Genomic DNA, 25,038 nt, shown 5'->3' on the forward strand with positions numbered 1-25,038 from the left:
CCTCTGTTGTCTTCTCCTAGGAGTTGGCCTTACCCTACCACAAGTCCACTAGATAGATGCCCTCCCTCCAAATCATCCTGGACTCCCCCTTCTCCAAGAGAACATGAGGTTTTCCCCACCCTTTCTTCCTCCATCCAACCTGAGTCCTCTCTTTTCTGTCCCAGTGCATTCTGGCACCATTTTGATGAATAGTTAATAGTATTTCCAAGTGATGTCTCTTCCTTCTCTGACATCTTAGAGTTCAAGATTCTCTATTCTACCAATAAGTTGTTGGACCACATCTTTAATAATGGAAATAAGAATATATGATTTTATCTGCACGCCTCCCTTTTCTAGAGCTGGACCCCTGGCTAGTCCAGGATTAATAGCTAGCTGACTTGCACCATGAACAAGGCCAGCTTCGATTCGTTTCAGCAGCTTGCTACCCTCATCAACTTGCCATTGCTAACAACCGCTTGTGGCTGTGATAGATACATTCCAGGGGGAACCCAGTGGGAGTTGGCTTTGATTTGGGGCCAAACTGTTACTAGTTAACAATACAGTCCACCAGAACAGTAACGGACACTGTAGATGCAGTATGTCCTGACAGCTTGGATTTAGGTTCAGACATGAGATCAAAGGATGACACACCCAAACAGTTTTGATCAATGAGATTAACCAAAATGCACAGGAATTGAACCATTCTGTGTTTTGGTTTATTGAGGGTTATTGAGGGGAAAAAAATCTACCTGTTTCATTTTAATATTACACATGTAGATATTATCATTATTGCTAACAAAGCAGTTCTACACACATTTATATCTTTTGATACTTTTAATTTCAGTCCCTTCAGTTGAAGATATTTTATAATGTATCAATACATTGACTTAAGATGAAATTCAAACTCCTTAGCATGGCCCACAAGGCCCAGGATGATTGTCACCTCTATTTGTTTTCCACTTTCATCTTATAATACTTGCTCTTTTGCTCACACAGCTTCTTTTCTGTTTCTAAAACTTACCAAGTTGGTTTCCATTTCATGGCTTTGCAATTTCAGTTTCTTCTACCTGAAAGGCCCTTCCTCAGCTCCTTACATGGCTGATTCTTTCCCATCTCATAGGTCCCGAGTACATGTTACATACCCAGAGACATCCAGACCACTACAATGTTCAAAGAAGGTCTCTACCCCTTACTTTGGCCCTTAGCAGACCAGATCCTCATCTAAACCACAGAACACAGAAAATGTTTTGAGTGATTACTTCCTTGATTCTCTCGAGGACTGTATATAACTTGTACCATTCTCCTTCAATAGGACAGAAGTTAATTTATTACATATAATGGATGCCTAGGGCATTAGGGTATAATTCTCTACCATCTAATCTATCATATCATCTGGCTTATTTCCTTCACAGTACTCACCACATACTGTAATTATCTGACTTATCATTTGTTTATTTATTGTCTGTCACTCCACTCTGGAATGTGAGCTCCCTAAGGGGAGGGAGCTTGCTGTCTTGGTCAGGCTGAATACCAAACACATAGCACAACACTGGTTGCATTGCAAATGTACAGTAAAGTCCTGGTGTTGAGTGAAAGAATATTATTTGCAATCTTTGATGACTTAGAATCTTTGCAATGCTCTAAGGCACTGGTTCTTAAGCTTTAGCATACTTATTAAAGAACTCACCTCCAAAGATTCAGATTCAATAACCAGATCATTCTGAAATTGTTTTAGGTAAAAGAAAAAAAGTTCAGGTTGGGTAAATAGGACATCCAAAGTTGTTTTCTTTTTAAAACAAAATGCTTGCTTTTTATTTCAGCTTATTTTACACAGCATACTTGACTGTTTGCCCCAAAAATATTAGAAAATTACATCCCCAGAACACAAACAATATTGTGGTTAGCTGAATAGTAACAATATCTTCAAAAATAAAGGCAATAGATTTACTGTGTTTATTACTACTGAGAGAAGAAAAGTCACTGTTTTACAGGCAAATGTAGCATTTGCTAACAATTTTGTTAAAACCCAGAACATTAATATTTTACTACTAGAAAGTTTTCTGCCATAATGTGTACATGCATCAAAAAGTGAAGGAGGAAAACAGTACAACTGTTCCTTAAAAGTTAAACATAGAAATACCATGTGATCCAGCCATCGTACTTGTGGATATATACACAAGAGACCTGAAACCAAAATTCAAACTGATGTTTGTACACCCATGTTCACAGCAGCATTTTTCATAACAGCCAAAAGGTGGAAGCAATTGTTGGGTGGGAAATTTCCATTAACAGATGAATGGATAAACAAAATGTGGTATATATAGACAATAGAATATTATTCTGCTTTTAAAAGAAAGGACAGCCTGACACATGCTATAACATAGATGAACCTTGAGGACATTATGCTAAGGGAAATAAGCCAAATACAAAAAGATAAATACTGTATGATTCCACTTACATGAGGTACCTGATGGTAAGTAGAATGGTGATTGCCAGGGGCTGGGAGGGGGAGAGGAATGAGGAGTTGGTGTTTAATGAATACTGTTTCAGTTTGGGAAGATGAAAAAGTTCTGAAAATGGCTGGCAGTGGTGGTTGCACAACAATGTGAACGTACTGTACTTAATGCCACAGAACTGTACTCTAAAAATGGTTAAAATGATATATTTAATATTAATTATATTTTGTCATGATTTTAAAAAAGCAACGAAGAAATGATATTCTGATAAAATTTTTGAAATAGAGGGTTATCTCTGTTATGCTTGCATTTTCTTTCTTTCTTTTTTTTTTTTTATGCTTGCATTTTCGAGCATCTCGTTGGGAGATCCCAGAAACTTAAGGCACAGAAAGAAATTCAAGCAACACACCAAGCAGTGTGACTTTGTGGCTATTAATACACAAGGGAATCCTGCAAGGTCCACCAACGAGTTTCAGCCCTGCGCAGTTCTTGCATACTGTTATTCCTTGCTTTCAAATTCCCAACGATGTCCTGAGACTTTCCTCAGAAAAAAATGGGACAGACAGAAGCGAACGCCAAGTGTTGTGTGCGTGATAAAGGAAGCAGCCTCGGGGTCCCACAGACAGGAATTGAATTGGCCTTCTCTAGACGGAATTTTGACGTTTTTCTAAGTTGGAGGGGGGTGTGGGGCTGAAGGAGCAGCAAAGCAGAAGAGGAACTTGCTATTACCCAGAGAGGGACGCAGGACTGAACGCCCCGCGGGCAGAGGACGACCGGGCCGCCCTAGCGGGCTCAGCGCGGCCCTGATGCCTCAGTTTCCCGGTTAGAGGTCCTCGGAGCACCGCCCCTCTGACGTCACGGGGAGGGCGGGGCCAGGAGGGCCGCCAGGGGTCGCGAGCACGCGGCGGACGCCAGGGGGTGGGCGCTGGCACTGAGTGTGGCGCCCCCGGCCACGCGAGGCGGAAGCCTGGGCGGGCGGCTGGAGGCTGGAGGCGGGGCGGCCGCGCTGAGTCACAGCAGATTGACTCGCCCGCCGCTTCCAGAGGCGGAGGTGACAGCGGCCCGGGACCGGCGGCCGCAACTGCCTCCCGCGTCGTCGCGCCAAGGGACCTCCGGGCGGCGGAGAGCAGGTTGGAGTCCAGGCGGGGCGGGGAGGCCGGGTCGCTGTCCCAGGGCTGCGGGCGGAGGGGACCCGCGCCCCGAGGGACGCGCCGCGCGGCGGGGCCTGCGCTGCCCCTTCCCCGCGGCGGCCGCTGCCCTGGCCGGTTACCCACGAGGGGCGGTGGGGCGTTGGGGCGCTGGGCCCTCCTCGGAGTCTTTCGGTCCACGGTCAGGTCGGGTCCTGTGAGGTCCCGGGGAGTTGGAGGGGCTGGGTGGCCCGCAGTCGGAGGGATGCGACCGTGGGGCTTTTTAAATGGTGTCAAGCAAGCCCAGGGCTCTTTTCATTGCACCGCCCTGCCACTCCGGCAATGAGGCGGAATTTGAGAGCTGGAAAAGAATTCAGCATTAGCCCAGCCTCCTTATTTCACAGATTCTTCTGGCATGCTCAGAGTCACATCCACTCGGTATAGGAGTTAATGATTCTGTGTCAGGGAGGCTGGGAGGGAGGATTTCCAAAGCAAGAATGAGACCTGTTTAGCTTGAGGTGCTGGTTTGGTTACGGTGGAGTTTTGCAGTAGTTACCCGTGGGCACCTGCACTCCTGCAACAGGCACTGATGTCCAGCAGGCATCAATTTCTCAAAACACCCTTGAAAAAGGTGACCATGCTGTCAGTTGAGTAAAGGATTGTTGGCCTTACAAACAGGCCAGGCCTGCTGCAAATGAGGCACTGTGGAGAATCCTTGGGGTATAGAGCTAAATGTTAGATGCAAGAAAAACCTATCCCACTTTAAAAGCAATCCCATTATCCTTAATTGTCTCATTTATACAATAAAGAAGGGCACTCACAAAGTTACTTTGTAATATTGGTAACTTGCCTGTTTTACAGTAATTCTTTTACAGTGATAAGAGCATTGTTGATGGAAACGCTTTCTTTTCATCATTAGTGATGCTGTGGTATATGGCAAGCCATTGGTAGCACTAATATTTAGGGTTTGAGCATAGTTTAGCTTCAGCTGTTTGCATAGCTGAATTACAGGGGAGAGGAGGACTGATTGATCCATAGTTGTATTTTGCAAGATGTTAAGTATCTGTCAGCGTACAGGTGTGGTTTCTCAGAATTAGTGCTGCGTTTATTACTCTTACAACATGAATAGGCTCCAGGTGATGAGCAAGTCAGTTCATTCCTTAGTACCAATTTTTATCCAAAGTATTGAATTAAAGGATCTCTAAGACCCCCTTCCATCTCTAAAGTTCCCTGATTTTACATGTTAATTTGAAACATGTCACTCATTGTGACAACAAAAAGTTTTAAGAAAACAAGTTTAAAAAAAATTCTGCACGATGCATAGAGAATCTTCAAATTCATTATTATTCTCAACCCTCCCAGTTACTTTATCAGTGTTGGACTAACAGATGTGAAAAATGATTTTTCAAATTACAGATCCTTCAGTGTTCAAGTCACAGCAATTCAGAGGCCGGAATAGAGTGCTTTGTGTGTGGTAGAGAATAGCTAAAATCTGACCTGGGAGTGGGGCCTGTGCTGCACACAGAGATCTTTTGCAATAAGATGAGAACATTCTGCCTCAGAAAATGTGATAAAGTGTCCTTTCTACACTGTTCACGTTGTGTTTAGTTTTGACTGAAATATAACAATAATCTTTATAGACAATCTGTCCAAATATGTATGAGTTACTTGTTTTGTCTTGCAGCCCCAAAGCAGAGCCTTTCCTGCCTCTTGTTTCTGCTTTTATGGCTCCTTTCTTCTAAGTGCCCCTCTTACCTGCAGAGACTCTTGTCACATTCCTCTTTCATCCACGTTGCAATTCATAGCCTCTTTCAAGCACTAATTGAATTTAGACTACGTTTTCTCCTCTCAAAGAATCTGATGTCATAATTCTTGAGTCACCATTTAAGATCTCCTAAAAACTAGGGATGGTTATTCATATTTAGAACGTAGTTCAAGTGGACAGTGTTTAGATTTTTATCTTCCCTGTGCTTGGAGACTACAATCTAGAAAGCCACCAGGGCCAGTAAAAGTCACTTGTCTCTGCCTCAGAAGGAAACCCTTTCTGCAGGAAGCATAGTGAATCTCAAATTCATTATTATTCTCAACCCTCCCAGTCACTTTATCGGTGGGCTAAAATAAGCAAAGAGTGATTTTTCAAATTACAGATACTTCAGTATTAAATTTCTAGAGAGACATTGTTTTAAGTGATAAATAATTAAAATAGAATGCAAATGGCGGCTTGCATACCTATTACCAGGTACAAAGCTTGAATTATTTTCTAGGTTTATTATTCTGTCATTTCTGAAGTCAGTTAATATATTACCCACAACACAGCATTATTGCAAGATTATCTACTCTGAAATTCTCAAATGTGTTTGGTCTACAGCTGAAGCATCCTTAAAATTCATTTAGAATACTTACAAAAAGTTTCACATCCATTCAATTAATATTAAATAGTCTCTTATTATACCCAGCTCAGGAAAACATCTGAATAGACTAATTTTCCAGATTGGATAACAGTCCCTGTTGGTCAGGAGTTAATTATGAGCTATCAGTCTCTCTCCTGGAAGGTCAGAAAGGTCTAAAGTTGCAGCCTTAAAATCAGATAATCGAACAGCTCTATAATGAAGGAGCCATTAAACACCAAGGTGTTAACTTTTGTTGGGTGCTTTATCCTGGGTGCTATAAAAGCCAGTCATAGAATGTAAAATAGACATAGAGTAGCTAAGGTATATTATTTCATGTTTGGATTTGTAGGGTTCTCCAACGTGAAGGATGTGGCCACCAAGAAGGGAGGCAGCGCAGTGGAGCAAATAGGGCATTGTGCTAAGGGTCTGAAGTTGGAAGGCATGGGTTTGGGTCCTGACTTGCTCATTCGTTCACCAAATATTCGTTGAGCACCTGTTTGTGTCAGGCACTGTTGTAGGTGCTAGGGATACAGCTGAGAATGAAACAGATGGAGTCCTGCCCTCATGCAATAGACATTCTAGTGGAGCAGAGGTAGACAGTACATAAATATGTGAACAGACAGTCACATGATCAGAAGTGCTACGGAGAACTTTAAAGGGGTGTAACTGGGAAAGCGTGAGAGAGAGAGAGAGAGAGAGAGAGAGAGAGTAGGGATGGTACTTTTTATACAAAGAGGCCAGAGAAGGCCTCTACTAAGATCACTTTTGATCTACGACTTGAAGGGAATGAAGGAGTGAGCAGGGGCAGAGGAATGAGCAAGTTCCAAACCTTGATACAGGAGCGTGTTTGGCATGTGTGAGGGAGGGATGGTGAGGTCATGGTGGCCAGGCAGTGCCGATGTGGGCGAGGGGCAAGTGGCAGCAGATGAGGGGTGGTGGGAGTGGGAAGGGGCAGGTCAGTGTGTAGGCCATTGTAAGGTCTGTGGCCTTTTCTGTGAGTGAGTGAGTGGGAAGCCATCAGAGGGTTTTGAACAGAGGAGCTCATGATGACTTATGTTTTGACAGGATCACTCCAGCTGCTGGGCAAGAATAGACAGAAGGGGGACAAGGGACTTCCCTTTCGTACTAGCTGTGTGACCATACTCCAGAATTTTAAGATGCTAAGGAGTGTGGAATATTTCCATGGGGAGGCCAGGAGATTGCATATGAAGAGGCTCTAAAAGTAAATAGCTTCAAATGACCTGAAAACCTGATGCTACTGACAACGCCTTTAGCTGAATCACTCCAAATCAAGAGGTAATCAGGTCTTTTCAGTCAGGGTGTCAGGTCATGAGAACAAAAACATTGTTTTGTTTCGTGAATATTCTCTGCTGATCCCTGAATTTTTCCTTTCCTGCTTGAAAAAGGATGAAAAGCTGTTACTCATCAACAGAGCTGGCAACCAGAGTGGCTTTTGTTGTTAGGAAAGCTGGAAACTTCGGGGAAGGAAGCAATTCTAATTTTATATTTATCATAGGTCATTTGAATTCTTTCGGAACATGCAAGGAGTCTGAAAGATTTCTTTTGTTTTTAATTCCTTTGTCCCCTTCCCATTCACCTTATGCTTCATCTGTACTCATTCTAATGCATGTAATGGGTTTCTTTTTGTCTGTATGGGATCTTGCAAAGTGGGGATGTTTGTTTTATATGTGTATACATATTTTATAACGCTAAATTTCATTTTGCTTTTTTTCTATGTACTGTTTTTAAGATCCATCCATGCTTCTATATATACATCTCACTCTTTGTTTCTGAATGCTGCATTGTACTCCGTGCTGTGTGTGCACCATAATTTTACTTATCTGCTCTCCGTGTGAGCGATACTCAGGTTGTCTGTGCTTCCTAACACCACAAATATTGCTGCAATGAGCATCCTTATAAAGCTGCACAGTATATCTGTGGGCCATATACTTGGAAGGGAATTGCACCTACAGAATTTGAGTAAATAGTACTGGATTCCTCCCTACCATGGCTGACCAGTCTCTCTCCCACCAGAGGTGGTCCGGAGGGTTCCTGTATCCTTATGTTCCACCAACACTCAGCTTTATCCAGCTCTTTACCTTTTCTAATCTCATAGGTGCAAAGTGTATCTTGTGCTATTACTTTGTGTTTCTTTGATTACTGATGATTTTAAACATCTCTTCTACCTATAGCTTCTCCTCCAAATTGCTTATTCATATGTTTGCCTATTTTCTATTGGAGTTGTTTTCCGTGTTGTTGTCATTGGTTTGTGGAAGTAATTTTGTAATGTAGACGTTCACTCACTGTCACATTTAGACTTTGCAGATACCGCCTCATTTGGTCATCTTTTAATTGTGTCTCTGTTGTCCTTTGATCAAGAAAAACTCTTTAATTTTGAGGTAGTCAAATAAATGCCTTCTTTGACTTATTGTTTTACACTTTATGGAGTTTTAAGAAGCCCCTTTCAAATCCCTGCGTCACAGCTACATCTAGAGCCTGCATTGCATGTGGTGTTAGATACGGACCAGCGCTGTCCTTCTCCATTTAATGAACTATTTTTTTCCAGTATTATCTCCAAAACATCCATGCTTTCCTCCAGTGAATGGTGATACTCTCTTTCTCATATATGGTTTCCATGGATATACTGGTCTGTCTCTAAGGCTCTGTTCTGTTCCATTTGTTGCTCTGTTTTTATTGAGTGATTTTGTAATATGTCCTCATGACTGGCACAGCAAGTGTCTTGTCTCTGTTCTTCATTTTTAAGTTTACGTAGCTACTCGTGGACCATTAGTTTTCCATAGAAAAATTTGGAGTGAGTTTATCAAGTTCCTCCAAAATTATAGTTTTGAGGAATTTTACTTGGGATTATATTGAATTTATAAGTTATTTGGGAGAGGCTTGACATCATTTTGATGTTAACTCATTTCCTCCAAGAACATGTAATGTGTCTATTTATTCAGCTCAACATTTTAAAAGAATTTTTGTATTATTTGGAAAGAATTTAAAACTAACAGAAGAGTTCTAAGATTAGTACAAAGAGCTTCTGTATATCCTTCACCTAGATTCACCAAATGTTAGCATTTGGCCATATTTGCTTTTATTACTCCCTCTCTACATTTCTGTGCATATTTTTTCCTAACCCATTTGCGTTAGTTGCAGTCATCATACCCCTTTATGCCTAAATTGTTCATCAGCTCATTTTTAAGTCCTTTATGAGAACTTTAAAGTTTTCTCCATGAAGGGCTAGGGGGTGTTCTTGGTTAAATTAATTTCTAGATACGTCATAGTTTTCTTGCTACTATGAATCATATCTTTTTTTACATCTTTTTTTATTATTTGCTAGTTGGTTATTGGTAGTTTAAGAGAGATGGTATTGATTATTGTAAGCTGATCTTGTATCTGATAGCCTCGCTTCACTGTCTTTTTCAAATAGTCTGTTGGCTTTTTTTTTTTCCCCATAGTTATTTTTTTGCCCCTAGTTAATCACATTCTTTGAAAATAGTGATAGTTTTGTTGCTTCTTTCCCTTCCTAATACTTCTTGTTTCTTTGTCTTTCCTTACAGCTTTGGCCACAACTTCCAGGACTATGTCAAACCAGTTGCTATGCTAGAAAGCATCTTTTCTTGTTCTCAATCTTAGCAGGCATGAGTCTGAAGTTTCCCCATTTCACATAATGTTTGTTTTAGATTTTATATGTACTTTTGTCAAGTTAAGGTATTCTCCTCTATACCTAATGTACTGAGTGTTTTCATCATAAATGGATGTTAAGTCTTGTCAAATACTTTTTTCAGGATTTGTCTCTGAAAAAATAAGATGGCCTTAGGAGGCGGCATGCCAAAATCCTAAGCCTATGCTAAGCTTAATTTTCAAGCAAAAGAAGATGAATGAATCTTCAATATTTCTGAACCCTCCATATATAAATTTATGGTAAACAGCTCATGATTCCAATATAAGTGTATTTCACCATTAGATCAGCTTTTTCCTGTTGTTGTTACGTAAGAGTCAGAATTTAAATAGCTGGTGTGAAAATGAAAGCGCCATATTCAGCATCATGACTGTAGTCGTCAGCATGGTTATAAATATAAGATATGCAAGATTATAGTTTCCTTATTCTGTGGATCAGTTTCTACTCTGGGTATAAATCTTAACCTAAGTAGATCTCACAAAATATTGAATAGTTCAGCAGGGAGTTCTTCGCCAGCTGTAACTGTTAGGGTGTTGGGCAGTTGGTTCTCACAGCCGTCTCTCAAGCATCTCTATATGGTTAGGTTTTTTTCAAAGTAGCTCTTTTTTTCCTAATTATAAAAACTATACCTTTCCATTGTAGAAAATTTGCAAAATATAGAGAAGCAAATCTTTAATCCTGCCTTTTATTAGGTTGGTGCACAAGTAATTGTGGTTTTTGCAATTGTTTTTAACCTTTTAAAATGCAGTTCCTTGTGCACCAACCTAATAGCACCAACCACTGTTCAAATGTTGGTTATTTTTCTCTCTCTGATTGTTTTCTTTGGTGGGGGGGACGTGTTTGTGGAGAAGGAGAATGCACTTAAAATTGGGCTCTATAATTTGTATCACCCCTCCTTTTTCAGGTTTAGGCCATCAACTCTTGTTTGTCTTGCTTTCAGTGATCTTCTGGAAAAAAAACAACCCCACAAAAAAACAATAAGAAAGATATGATTAGTTTATAGGAGTTTATAATAGCTTGCTGATTACTTGGCAATTCCCAACAGGCTATACTTCAGGGAGCCACTGTGCATGACAGCCTGGCCTCATTGTCACACTGGGGAGCAAGCAGTCATAGCCCAAATGCCAACAGACCAAAGACTAGCTCAGGGGAGGAGGAGGGGAAAAATCTATTTGATGTCACTTTGCGTCAGTTCAGTTAGTGTCTTTCTTCTTTAGATCACATTTGCTTTCATCTTTCAGAAAATAAAGAGCCTGGAGAAAATAGTTGAAATTTGTTTTCTTTTGACTCTGAAATAAATGCACCACAGTTGTCTTGTTTCCCTGATCACCTTTTGCTAGTGTGATGAGTGGCTAGGGAGTGGTCATAAATAACGGGAAGTGACAGAACTCGAAAGTTAACATTCTCATCACCTGGTAGATTCAATATCTGACTGTAGTGCCTTCCCCTCATTCCCCACCCTTTCTCGCTGCCCTGTGTTTGTTTTGTTTTTTTGCCCTACCACCTGTTCCCTTCTAAAATGCTGTTGTCTGCCTTCCCCATCCCTCAAGAAGAAAGCTCTTCAAGGTCAAAAAAAAAAAAATCTTTGTTTTGTTCTCTGATAGATCTGTGCCATGAACTGTGCCTGGCACATAGTGTGCCTTCAATAAATGGATCCATAAAACAAATCAGTTCATGGAGAGGCAGCACTGTGATACAGAAGGAGGAAATCGAAGGGAAGGGAGAGGGAAGAAAGTTCTTAGCGTCCTTCAAATACATGGGTTCAATAAGCTAGTAGAATCCTCATTTCCTCCTTGACCTTGTAAGCATAACTGGCAACTCAGCCACAGAGCTAATTTCTCTACATCTGTTTTAGCTGCTCCTGTGGAGTCTATGGTTTCTGAAAGTGGTGTATGAGTGTCTGTATTGCTGAGAAGCACACGCTGGGAGTAGGGCCCAGGAGAAGATCATCAGTGCTGACGTTCTAGCCATGGGTTCTGGGCCCAGCACACATTCTGCATTGTTTTCATGAGATGGTTCTCTGGGGATAAGTGAGCTGCCCCATCAGCAGAAAAAGTTGCAATAGATGTGCCGAGTATGCTGCCCTCCCTGGCCTCACATCCCATGTCCTCCCCTTTTCTAGTTGATTCTTTCCTCCCCTTCCCAGCAATGCAGAAACCTTTTGGCTTTTCTGTCATTTCTGGATCTGGTTCAGGGTTGTGATGACGAGCAGTCAGGCCATGTATACCCGGTCACTTTATGACAAAGCAAGGCCTCAGCTCATATTAATCTCCACATAGGGTGCTAAAAAATAAAGTTGCCACAGATACACCCTAATGTTGTCCCAGAGGCCAATGCCACCGACCCAGTCTATCCCATATAGACCATTATCGGACTGCTTTCGTTCTTACTCTACTGCGGGACACTTGTTCCCTCCACTTCCCCCAACATATCTTAAACTCTGCTGCCTGGCCCTCAAGTCTGATCCAAATCTGCCATATATACTAACTTCTCTGTCTGCGCTCTCTAATCAAACGGGTCTCTTTTCCTTTCCTACAACAATAATGATAGCAATCAGTATATCATTAATTATAATTATGAATACTTCTTTCATTTTACTGGGTTTCATTGAAAAATGAATAAAGAATAACAAGACAAATATCCATGTATCCAGTGCTCAATTGAAGATCCATAAAGCTGAGTTGGTTTCTATATTCCACCTCCTTTTTCCCTTTTGTAGACCCTCTGGTTCTAATGACTTTAAAAAAAAAAAAAAGATTCCCTTTTATTTGCATATGACAATATGACTGCCACCTAAAAAAAAGGAGCGGTAATTCCTTAATGTAATGAAGAATCTAGTCGATGATCATAATTTCCCCATTTGTCTCAATTTTTTTAAACAATTGATTTGTTTGAATCAGAATCCAAGAAATGTGAACAGATTGCATTTAATTAATGTGTTTCTCAAATGGCTTTTCATTGATAAGTTCCTTTTTTTCATTTTAATTTTTTATTACTGGCCTTTTGTCCTTTAGTTTTCCACATTCTGGACTTTTTAAAATAGCTTTCGACATAACTTTATTGACCTATGGTGAGTTAACTCACCCTTTCATCTGTCAGTCCCTACAGGAGGTTCCAAGTTATTCAGCTTCCATAAATAGAAAGGATGTACTGACCCACATAGCTTGGTCTGGCCCAAGGTCATTTCTGAGGAGCCTTCCAAAATATCCCAGGTGTCGGGGAATGACATTATCAACAGCAGACAGTCTATTTCAAAACATTTTGCCTCCAAAGGAATTTTATAACTCCTATCTGGCAAGGCATTTTCGTTCCCTAGAATTAGGGGAGGGAGTTGAGAAGGCAGTGAGTAGCCTGGTTTCCTTCTTTTAGACAGTGTTTGTTCCTTTAAGGATTTCTGGGGCTCAGTGCCAGGACGTCCATGGGATATTACTGTCTTACCGTTTAGATCTGATTATCAGGAAACAGAATCCTTGGAGGGGCAGGTAAGAGGAGAAAGGAGTTTACATTAAAACCAGCCTGTCGTTAGTGCCTGTTGGGATCCTGTATTCTTGAGCAGCTAATTGGACTGTGGAGCATAATACTAATACATACGTTTTTCAAACCCATGGTTTTCATTACCTGTTCTTTTTGCTGCCACTGTCTAGATGTTGTCCAGTCGTTGTAATATCTGAACATTGTAATATCTGTGGACATGAAGAGAGCCAATTTTTAAATTTTTCAGTCTTGCTGTCATGACCTGCTAATCAACTCTGAATATAGATAGCCAATATTAAAGTGAAAAGAATGAAACATTTTGAAGTGTGACGCTGTGTTTGGATTTACTTGTTTAGTGATTTGAAGATTATACGAACAAAGCATCTCAATGTCAGTATTTTCATCTAGTTTTAAGGCCAAATGGTTAATAAACCAAGGCTAAACATCTGACGCAGGATGAGAAAGACATTTAATAAATTTATTACAATCCTACTTTTATTATGAGGCTAATTGGTTATTTTAAGTAAAGGTTTGCTTAAATTAAAGGCATTGATAACAGTAAATTAATGGAAATTTTCATGTTGAATTTTACCAGTATGTTCATTCTTATATTCCATAAGTGGGTGTCAGACTTAGTCAGTATTCTCTTCTGGTGACTCCGAATGTTTAAAAATTAAAATATAATTATTATTCTCCATAAAAGTGTTAACCAGTGATTTGCTGGTTTATTGATTATTCTTCCTTTAGGGATCAGTTAACAATAAAAATAAGCCCTTCATGTTCACACCCAATCACAGGTAGCAACAGCACATACATGAGATAATGTGTTTGAAAAGCAGCCTGGAGACGTAATTGTGTTGTATTGTAAAGCTGTGCCTTACCGAAAACTGCCAGTATTTTTGTGAGGCTAGAGCTTAGGGTGTACGGTAGGTGGAGTGTTCGGCAGTGAGACTGAGCTTAGGGGCAGGGACCAGGTCATGATGAGCTTTCTCTGAGCTGCAAAGGAGTTTTAGGTGCTTCCTACAAGTGATGACTGGGAAGCCCTGTGGAACGTCAGGCAGTAGAGGATGATAAGATTTTGTATATAAAGAGAAAGTCCTGGTTTCAGGGTGGAAAATAGAGCAGAGGAAGATGAGACTGGTAGGTAACCATGTAGGAAGTTATTGCAGGAGTCCCAAAGGCAAGGTGAGACAAGGTGAGAACCAAAAATAGGACAACAGCAATCTCAAATTTGTAAATTTCAAGCCCCAAAGAGTAATTTTTAAAAGGTTGATGCTTTTGAAGGATTTAACAGTAGTACCAGTGGTTTTCCTGGAAGTACAGGGTGATTCTTTAGAGGAGTAAATCGATGAATTTCATATCCCGCTTCTATCCCTGGAAGGCGTTTGGCAAAGGTTTCCTTGGACCCATGTGCAGGGATCTCATTTGTAAACTGCTGCCAAATTCTTGTGGGTCTGCTGTGAACACACAGCTCATTTAGAGCTTAGAGTAGGGGGTGGGGGTGTCAATTGCTTTGTCCTTGTGTCCAGTAACCACAGAGTAACATTGCTCCCCCTTCCTCTCAAGACGACAGCAGCAGTTTTGAGCAGGTGGCCCCACCCAGAAGTTGCGGCCTCATCGGTATTATTTGTTACCGTCAGTCTGGGTGATGATGATGGTTCTCCTCCTCCTCCTCCTTCATTATCATCAGACCCGTCTCCTACCTGACATTTACTGAGTGCCTACCATTTGCCAGGAACCGTATTCACTGCTTCACCTGGATTAGCAAGTTTAATCATCGTAACTGCCTATGAAGTAAATTACTATTATTTTCTTCAGTGTACAGATGAGGAAACTAAGGTTCAGAGGGGTTTAAGTAACTTGCCCAAGATCACATAGCTTAACAAAAGGCAGAGCCAGACACTGAACCTAATTCTCTCTGACTTTAGAGTCTGGGCTCTTAACAGTTATGAATATAGTTATTAATTAATGCAATTTAGTAACAAATATGATTTCTCTTTTTAAATTTGCTCTTTTATGTAGCCCTGCCCAGTAAATGTCCTCGTAATCCACTACTGTGTTTACCTACTTCCCATTCCTAGCTCATGGCAGGTAGGAAACACAGGTGTAGAACATTTTTAAACATGAAGTGCAGGAAAACTTTAGAGCGGGAGGGCTAGAATAAGGAATATATTTAAATTTCTAGTTTTTTTTTAAGGCAGAGCGTATTCATCTATGCCTTCGCCATTTTGCTTGAAGTATAGCAATTTCTGAAATAGGAGAGATACTGATTTTTAAAAATTTTATGTTATATGAGATATAATTCATATAGCATAAATTGACGCCTTTAAAATGCATAATTGAGTGGGTTTTTTTTAGCATATTCACAAAGTTGTGCAACCATCACCACTGTTGAATTCTAGAACATTTGCATTGCCCTGAAAAGAAACCCATGCCCATACTCTCCTAAGGCACTCATTTTCAAACCTGCGGTATGCCAAAACACACCCCAAAGCTATGAAAAAGACTTAGAATATCTCACCACAATCCCCCTCTCTTTTATGCAGATAATAATAATAACACCACCTGTGTATAGTTTACTATATGTACGGTACTAGTCTAAGTGTTTTATATACATTTATTTATTTAAATTTCACTGTGACCCTATGAGGCAGGTTCTGATATTAAACTTATTTTACAGATGCAAAAATTAAGGTGCAGAGAAGTTAAGGATCTTGCCTCATCATCTAACTCGAATAAGAGCTAGAGCTAGGGTATAAACCCCGGCGGTCTGGCTTTGTAGTCTGTGCTCTTGATTGTTATGTATGTTTTAAGCTGCTCATATTCATATTTGAAAATGATATGAAGGCCTTGAAAACATTATGCCAAGTGAAAAAGCCAGTCATAAAACACTGTAGATTGTATGATTTCATTTATATGACATGTCCAGAAAAGGCAAATCTATAGAGATACAAAGTAGATTAATGGCTGCCTAGGGCTGGAGGGGGAGGTGGGGGGCTCTTGGGGGAAATGGGAAGTGGCTGCTAATGGAAATGGAGTTTATTTTTGAGACGATGAAATGTTCAAAAATTGATAGTGGTGAAGGTTACACAACTCTGTGAATATACTAAAATCCAATGAATTGTACACTCCAAATAGATGAATTATATGTGAATTATAACTCAAGAAACCAGTGTTTAAAAAATGATATGAAGAGAAACAACCAGAATGATTTTTCTTAGACTACTTCTTTCTTCATCTGAAAAAGAAATATTGTATTTGTACACACACACACAATACACACACACTTCCCTTTTCCTCCTTTCATTTGGGGTGCTCAATCGCTTGCAAACAGTTCTATTAGACATTCCTACTCCCTAACCTGGAAGTTAGGCCTGTGAGACCTTCAGCTCTGTAGGAAAGAGTAATGTGATCCCTGGAAATGTGAATATATACGTTTTCATGTATAACTTAAAGTAGTTCAGTATGTTAAGTCATTCATCCTGCAAATATTTATGTATCAGGCAGTGCTTTAGGTGCTTGATGTATATCAGGGAATAAAATAGGCAAAAAGAATCCCTGCCCTGTAAGGACTAATTTTACAGGTTTCGTAGAGGAGGTACCATTTGAATTGGATCTTGAAAGATAATAGAAGTTTATCCACATGAGGAGTTATGTGTGTTTGATGGAAGAGTGCGGTGCTTAGCTGCTCCAGTCAAAACATCCATTTATGTTGTCTTTTTTTTTTTTTTTTTGGCTGTGCAACTAATGACTCCAAAATCTCAATGGTTTATCACAACAACCATTTACTTTCATTCTCATAGGCCTGAAGGCTGGCTGTAATTTAGCTGACCTAGCTGGGCAAGACAAACTCTATAGGCTTTCATTTAGGTTCAAATCTGTTTCCCCTTGTCTTCATTCTGGGGCCCAGGCTGAAGGGACAGTGACTTCCCAGGCCATGCTCTTCTTACGGTGGGTTATAGGAGCACCAGGGGACAGGCCAAGCCATAAAATATGGTTCAAAGCTTCTGCTCATGCCATCTCCATCCACTGACATTCCCTTCATGCAGTCACATGGCCAAGTCCAACGCAAGTGTTTCAGGGAAATATACTCTGTGCACAGTGGGAGGCTCTGCGCAATTAGAGAGCAAAGAGTATGGATACATAATTCTATTACAAGAAGGTGAAGATTTGAATAGCAATTTGATCTAGAATATATGTTAGGTTGGTGCAAAAGTAATTGTGGTTTAAAGGTTAAGAATAATTGCAAAAACCGCAATTACTTTTGCACCAAACTAATAATTAAGCACGAGAAATAGCTGAATATGGCAGAAACACAGATGTGAATGGACATCGGTATAGGAATGACTAAAAGTTGTCACAGTACGTCATGGATGGTAGAGGATTGGGGACAAATTGTGAATTATGGTGATTCACTGATTCTTGGCTTATTTTAATTCAGTGTTGCTGGTATAAATTTTAATTCACAGCACTATGGTATAGAGACATCAAATATATTTTGGTTATCTAAACATATTTTACCTATTCTAAACTCTCTTCTACCTAAAATTGAAGGAGGAAAATAACAAAAATAATAGAAGAAATCAGTAAAGTAGAAAACGTACAAATAATAGAGACATTTAGCAAAGCCAAAAATTGTTTCTTGGAAAAGATCAACAAAGTTGGTAACCCCCAGCAAGACTAAGAAAAGGAGAGAAAACACAAATTTTCTATACTATAGATTATACAGATGTTAAAGGGTTAATAAAGGACTCTTTTAAACAAATTTATGCCAGCAAATTTAAGTTTGGATTAAGTGGATAAATTTCTTGAAAAACACAACTTACGAAAAACAGACAGGAAGAAATGGACAATTTCAATAGCCCTATATGTGGTAAAGGTATTGATTTTTAATTTAAAACCTTTCCTTGAAATTATCCAGGCCTACATTATTTCACTGATGATTTCTATCAAATATTTAAGAATGAAATAATACCGGTCTTACACAGACTTTTTCAGAAAATAGAGAAGGAAGAAACACTTCCTAATTCATTTTATGAGGATAGTCTAACCGTTATATGCAAATCTGGCAAAGACATTGAAAGAAAAGACTACAAATTAATATTCCTTGGAAACGTAGGTGTAAAATCTTCAACAAATCGAAATATGCACAATAAAAAGAATAACACATCCTAAGCAAGTAATGTTTGTTCCAGGGATGCAAGGTTGATTTAACATTTGAAAATCAATATAATTTGCCACGTTAACAGAATAAAGAGAAGAAACAGGATCATCTCAGTAGATGCAGAAAAAGCACTTGATAAAATTCTGCACTTATTCACAATTTTCCAAAAAAGCAAAACAAAACAGTATGCGGAACTGGAGCCAAGTCCTGAACAGTGCCCTCCATTACCCTTGGCAGGAACCCCAGTGATCAGACACGCTAGCTGCCTAGATGGCTGAGCAGAAGACTGTGCAGTCTCTAGGACATAGTTAATTCATTGGCTTGTGATTGTATGCATTTGCTAGTTGTCAGGGAATTAATAGTCCAGTTTACGCATATATCAACTACCAGACACTATTGTTAGTTTTTGTAGCAATTTTGTAATCTTGTTAAAACATCATCTTTGTTCTTTATCACGGCAGTCTGTAGTATAAATCTCCCCCTTGTTTCTTCTTTTATCTTATTCCAGCTACTATTTATAACGTTTCACTCCCAGATTCACCGGTTTCCATATAGATAAGTTATTTTCTTTACATCGTACTGTTGCCCCCCCCTTCCCCCCCGTCTTCTGTCAGAAATTTCTTCTATATCAGGAGAACCTTTCCATTGTTGAATTTTAGGTTTGAACGTCCTGATTTACAACACTAAATCCTTCTCATTGACACCGTCTAAGGAATCCGCTGTTCATTGGGTTTGCTGTGTCTTGGCATAACTCTGGTTCATCTTGAGTAGAAACTACCGGAAGATTCCATATATATACATTTCCTTCTGAGTATAGTGGCTCTAGTTCTATAAATGGCGAGTTTTTGTCATTTGTATAAAGCTTCTGGTCTCTGTTTTCCATGATGCTTGGATGATGGTGTTCCTTAAAATGATCTAAATCACTCTCCCTGAGGATGGAGTTATTTAAACTCCAATTGCAGTTTTTTCCCCTCTCTATTTTTCTTCCTCTGAATCTTTAGTTTCCTGAATTCCTTTCCTGATTCTTTTAAAATACCAAGAATACTTTAAGATAGGCTGAAGGGTAGGAAAATGTCTCATGTCTTTTTAAATCTTGTTTAGTAGAAAAACTAGCTCGTATTTCAAACAGATAAGGAAAAGAAACAAGACGTCTGCCCTGCAGATCTCTGCCCACTTATGCTCATAGCTTAGAGCACTGGGTTAATCAATTTTCTTGGCCTCTCCTGAAAACTAAACACAGCCTGTTTTTACATGTTTGTTGTGCTTCTTGCTATCTGCAGCCTCACCCTAAAGTTTCATTGGATAGTTTCATCTGCAGTTCAGCAGCTGCTATCTTATGTATTATCTGGGCATTTATTACATGTACAGTGTAGTGGAGCTGTTCGTTTTAATGTGTCACTAAGTTTCTTAGCTCAGACATGCCCAATGTATTTACTTATGAGTCAGTGATTCTTAAATTTCCTCCCCTAACTGGATTCACGCATAAGAAATGTGAACCCGAGAGAGTGCTTTTAGGGAACTTTTAGGCTGACCCATTTGAAAAAAATTTTTTAATGTAAATTCCCTCAAATTTGGTAGGTCCTGGGACCTTAACCTTGGGACCTTCTTCCACTAGTGCATTTTTATCAAAAAAGACAAAATTGCTATGGAGATTTATAAGCAAATTTAAAAAAAAGTAGCTTAAAAGGAAGAAAAAAACGTTATCTTAATGGGGGGATGGGAGGTGAGAGTGGAATCCTTAAGTTAGTTAAAATAGCTGTACCATAAGAGTCAATTCTGAAACTTCCTTAGTTTAAATATATATGTGTTTGGGTGTTTTAGATGAGAGTTGTTCAGTTTAAATCCTGGAAAGGCCTGAAGCGCTTTGCCACAACTGGCGGAAACTCTGACGTATATCTTGTTCCATGTGCTGAAGTTGTTGGCTTCCAACTTGGGATGTTTGAAAGAAGCAAAATCTCATATAAATTGTCAGACAGTTTATGATAGCAGATTCCTTTCCTTTTCTATCCTCGTTTCCCTCATCACCCCACCTCAGTCAGATCAGGATTTCATTTTTCTTACAGTCCAACATTCCATCACCTGTTTAACCAAAGTGCATGTGTGAGCCAGTGCTGCTGTCATCAGGAGAGCATGGCGGGTAGGCAGAAGATGCTATTGAAGGAGGACAGAGGGGCCCAGACCGTGCTACTCGGCCTCACCAGGGACCCATGATCAAGATGGGTTCTCCTTTTCCTCTTCAGCCTTTGCTAGTTCTCTGAGTAATCACCTGGCAATGATGGACCTTCTGTCCAAAATGAACTCCAATAACATAAACCAGAGGAGAAAATTCTGTTTTCCTAGCATTTCTCATTTCCTTCTTGAAACAGATTTAGGCTTCATTCGCTGACACCTCTTATCCTTTCACAGAGGGAAGAGACTGTTCTTTTTAGCCCTATGTTGTCAAGAATAAAAGAACTGCAATTGCCTCTGAGGTTAAATATTCTAGGACTTGACATTTTAAAAATCAATTCCCATTCCCAAAAGGTAATGTTTTCTGGAGAGTTCAGTTCCAAAACGTAAGAAAGTTTCCAGATGCTTATAAATGCACGTTTCTCTGAAGGAACCCATACTGGAGCATCCCCACAAGGAGGACCGTCTTCCTGGGCTCTATTCAGGTGGCAGAGATACACCTGTGCTGCTCCAGCACTCCCCTTTTGTAGGAGCAAACAAGAAAGGAGAAACTGCAGCCTGTTGTTGTTCAGTTAAGGAAACCTCTTCAGAAATTTCATTCTGGAAGTCCAGAATTTAGATTTGTACTATGAATTGGGCAATATTAGGAAGAATGTAGAAGGTGTCACTATTGCTTTTTGAAAGAATATAGTGAAATTTCAAACCTCTCGCACATTGTACATTCAAACCTCTCCTACTTTCCTGGTAGTAAAATAGATGACTGAGAATTTCAAAATAAGAATTTAGACTCTGGGTCCTATGCACCAAATCCATCAAATGTGGGCCTAATTTGGGGGATATATGTGGGTGTGGGGGAACCCAGGCATCAATATCTAAGTACTTTTTACGCCTTAAAAATTTATAGCTCTCATTCTTATGTCTCACCTGGATTTAGAGTATTAGATTTAGGAAACTAAATTTGTAGTTTCCTGTATTCTTTCCATTTGTTGCATGCATAGTTCTCACAAATCCTGAAAATCCTTTTGGGCAAGTATCCATCAGGGTCCCGGCAGAATGTAGAAAGCACACTCAAATTGGGTAATTTGAGGAGGTCCTACTTAGAATGGAATGGGCAGATTTAGGGAAAATAACAAAGAATTACACTATACCCGTGGCTAGCAGGAAAGCCATCCAGCCTGAAGGGGCAGGGAACCAGGGGGTTATCTGACTCAAGAGAAAGCTGTTTTGCGGGGGACCCTTTGACGGTAGCTGTGGCCCTTAATAGAACAACACAGCCAACTCACAGCCCAGTGTGGAGGGAGCCAGGGAAATAAATACCCCAACCTCACTGGCCTTCTGCCTTCACATCTCCTGCTGGTGTCACCCAGTGGTTGAACTCAGCCGGAAGCCAGAGGTGAGGGACCTCCCGGATGCAGTTCTTGTGGGTCAGCGTCATGGAGCACAGAGCAGGGTGGGGAGGGGTGAAGGACAGACCTGAGAGGGGAAATGGAAGACACAGCACATGCTTATTGCTCAGTGTCCTCAGTCTGTCCCAGGTTCAGATCTCTCCTTAAAAGGTTACATTGGAAATTACTTATTTTGCTGTTTGATATCAGTATCTATCAGGGTAAAAGTTTACAGTTTGTGACCTCAGGAGATTTCTTTAGTAAAGTATGTCCAAACTTGTAGATATGTTGCTTATTAAAAATTACTGAAGTTTCCAAGGCCTTCTTTTGCATTCTCTCACATGTTATGACATACATTTAAAAATTATTTTTTTATTGTGGTAAATATATATAACATAGAATTCACAATTTTACCATTTTAATTGTACAGTTCAGTGGCATTAAGTACGTTCACATTGTTGTGCAGCCATCACCATCCATCTCCAGAACTTTTTCATCTTCCCAAACTAAAACTGTACCCATTTTCTTCTCCCCCACAACTCCCTGATAACCACCCTTCTACTTTTTTCTATGAGCTTGACTACTCTTGACACCTCATGTAAATGAAACCATACAGTATTTGTCTTTTTGTGACTTAGCATAATGTCCCCAAGGTTCATCCACGTTGCAGCACGTGGCAGAATGTCCTGTCTGTATACATCTATTTTGTTTATCCATTCATCTGTCAGTGGACTCTTGGATATACATTTTTAAATGTTGTTTTATTCCTGAACATTAATTCACTCTCATGGTTTACCTTTTTACATGTTCAGTCTGATGTCTCACAAATCTGCAAGAAAGTAAAAGAGCCCCAGCTGTAGAGCTGAGCCATGAAAGGTGGAGGTGGGCTTGAACAGGAGAAAGGGGCGTCATTTGGAGGAAGAAGAGAGTGGGGAGTCTTTAAATGTGTGGAAAGACAAGAGAACCCACCATGGATAAAAGAAACAGTATAAAAGCAAAGGAACAAGTTCTGGACAGAAAGTGCTTTATGGGAGCAGAGAGCATTTTGATTGGATAGGACTGCACTGAGGAATACTTATGCATAAGTGGGGTGAGATGTGGTTAAAAATAACATTGATTGATCAATGATACAGAGATGATAAGTGATAAAGTGACTGCGGTAAAGAAGTTAGTGGTAGATTCTAGGTGTGGGTATAAAGTCTTTTCGACTTCACTGTTTGAAAATTTTCATAATAAAATGTTGGCGAACTAAAGAGGAAAATGGAAGTCTAGAAGATTTTGAAGGAAGAATCAGTGACATTTAAGAGAAGCGATATTTATAATGAAAAGAACATGGGCATTGGAGTCACACAGACCTGAATTCTGGTTCTGACTTAGCTGTTTTCTATGGGGTTAAGTATATTGCTCAGTGGTGGTGCTGGGATTTGAACCCAGGCACCCTGGCTCTAGTGCCTTAGTCTCTTCCTTGTGGTGTGGTGATGCTACAAGCTCCTAGCTCAGCATCTGGCACTTGGTAGATTCTCAGATGGTAACTGTTGCTATTAGTGTATTGTCTGGGCTGCAGAAGATGAAGAAGTCTACAATTTGTTGTTTGACCTGGAAGATTTATATGACATAGTGGGGGTGGCCGATTAGCTCAGTTGGTTAGAGCGTAGTGCAGATAACACCAAGGTTGCCTGTTCAATCCCCACATGGGCCACTGTGAGCTGTACCCTCCTTAAAAAAAAAAAGAAAAGAAAAGAAAAATTCTAAATTATGTGACACAGTTATGCAAGCAGGAAGGTAAAACTATTTGTGGAGAAGAGATGGTTTGGTTTTAGATAAGAGGAAGTAGAGATTTTCATATGAATGATTTCACATAAGTTCAATAAATCGTTTGCTCACCAAATATTTGAGAATGTTATACATGCTGAGCACTATTCTAGACCAGTGAACAAAACAGACAAAAACCTCTTTCCTTATGGTTTTACATCCTAAAAGGATGTGATGAATTAAGGATCTTTATATCTCAAATGCAGAATGACTCTCCAAAGGTGAAAATGTAGGCATGCACCAGCAAGAGAAGAAGGTGGTGCTTTCATAGCAGATTTTTCTGATGTCCCGACATCATGCCACATAGGCAGTTACTTCCTCTGCTTTCTCTCCAACTCATCAGTGTTCTGATTTCCTCTGCAGTTCTTTTTACTTCCATCTGGAGTTGATGGAACAGCTTATATAAGCCATTTAGGATTGTTTCAAAATACATGTTCGCCTTCTAAAATGGACCAGATAGGAACAAATTTAGTGGCTTTTCATACTGTATATACTACGAACAGAGAAGACTGAGATGAAATTCACTATATTGCACATAAAACAGAGGAACTCCTTTCTGGTCTCATGCATGAATCCTGTAATTTAGCCAGGCTCTGACTTCAGCACCCTTCCAGGGTGTGTATTCCTTGGTGATTACGCACTCATTCCAATTGGGTAGGAGGTCAGTCAGTAAAAGTATGTATGGAGCCAGACCCTCCCCTGCTTCTGAGTCATTTTCTGGTAAAGCAAAAAGGTTCTCAGCGAGAAGCTTAAACTTTCAGATGGCAAAGGTTACTCCTGAGTGTAATAGGGTAGCTCTCTGAGTCATCCTTACAGAGCTTATGCTAATTCTTTACTTGGTATTTTAGATAATGAAGTATAGATTTAGCTAGATATTGAGATGGAATTTGAAAAAATGAAGTCGAAGGAAAATAATATCCACTTTGGCCCAATCTTGAGTTGTTTTAATACCATATATAGATGGCTAAGAGGTTTGCAAAATATCATGTTTGTTTTAGAAAAAAAATATTTATGACACCACCCTTGTGTGGAAATCTGACATCTGGCAACGTCAGCCCTGTGGAAGATAGCCAGAAACTAAGAACGGGGCCTCAGAGCACATAAAAAATAACTTGAAACTCTCCAGCACTAACACATGCATTTATTTTAGCACCACAGAAGACTTCGTAGCCTTTCATTTAGAGCTTGTTTTCTTTTTATTTATCTGGCAACTTTTAATAATTTTGGCTGTGTATGTGTGGTCCCCCCTCCCCAGCAAATTATCAACAATTTAGAAAGAGGGTGGGAAAGTTGACAGACAAGATCAGCCTATAGAAGAGGGAAGGCTGACATCAAAGAGAAAGATCTAGAAGTTATATAGTGCTGGTATTATGTAGCACAGTAATGTACGGTCTTCA

General features: G+C 39.9%; 1 protein-coding gene across 2 annotated transcripts in view; it reads left to right on the plus strand.

The window, feature by feature from the left end:
- Positions 1–3,310: 3,310 nt before the first annotated feature.
- DNMBP (dynamin binding protein) overlaps positions 3,311–25,038 on the plus strand; it is a 91,473-nt gene continuing 69,745 nt past the window's right edge. The window contains exons 1-2 of one of the 2 annotated variants that reach the window (XM_088791899.1): positions 3,430–3,565; positions 7,018–7,248. In XM_088791899.1, coding sequence (XP_088648025.1) covers positions 7,205–7,248 — 44 coding nt within the window. In that variant the 5' untranslated portion in view covers positions 3,430–3,565; positions 7,018–7,204. Of the gene's footprint in view, positions 3,566–7,017; positions 7,249–25,038 lie in introns of both variants that reach the window. The other variant, XM_019724879.3, reaches the window with a different exon arrangement.

Source organism: Rhinolophus sinicus, chromosome 15 (assembly GCF_057876585.1).
Source record: "Rhinolophus sinicus isolate RSI-liver-muscle chromosome 15, RSI-T2T, whole genome shotgun sequence".
Lineage (NCBI taxonomy): Eukaryota > Metazoa > Chordata > Mammalia > Chiroptera > Rhinolophidae > Rhinolophus > Rhinolophus sinicus.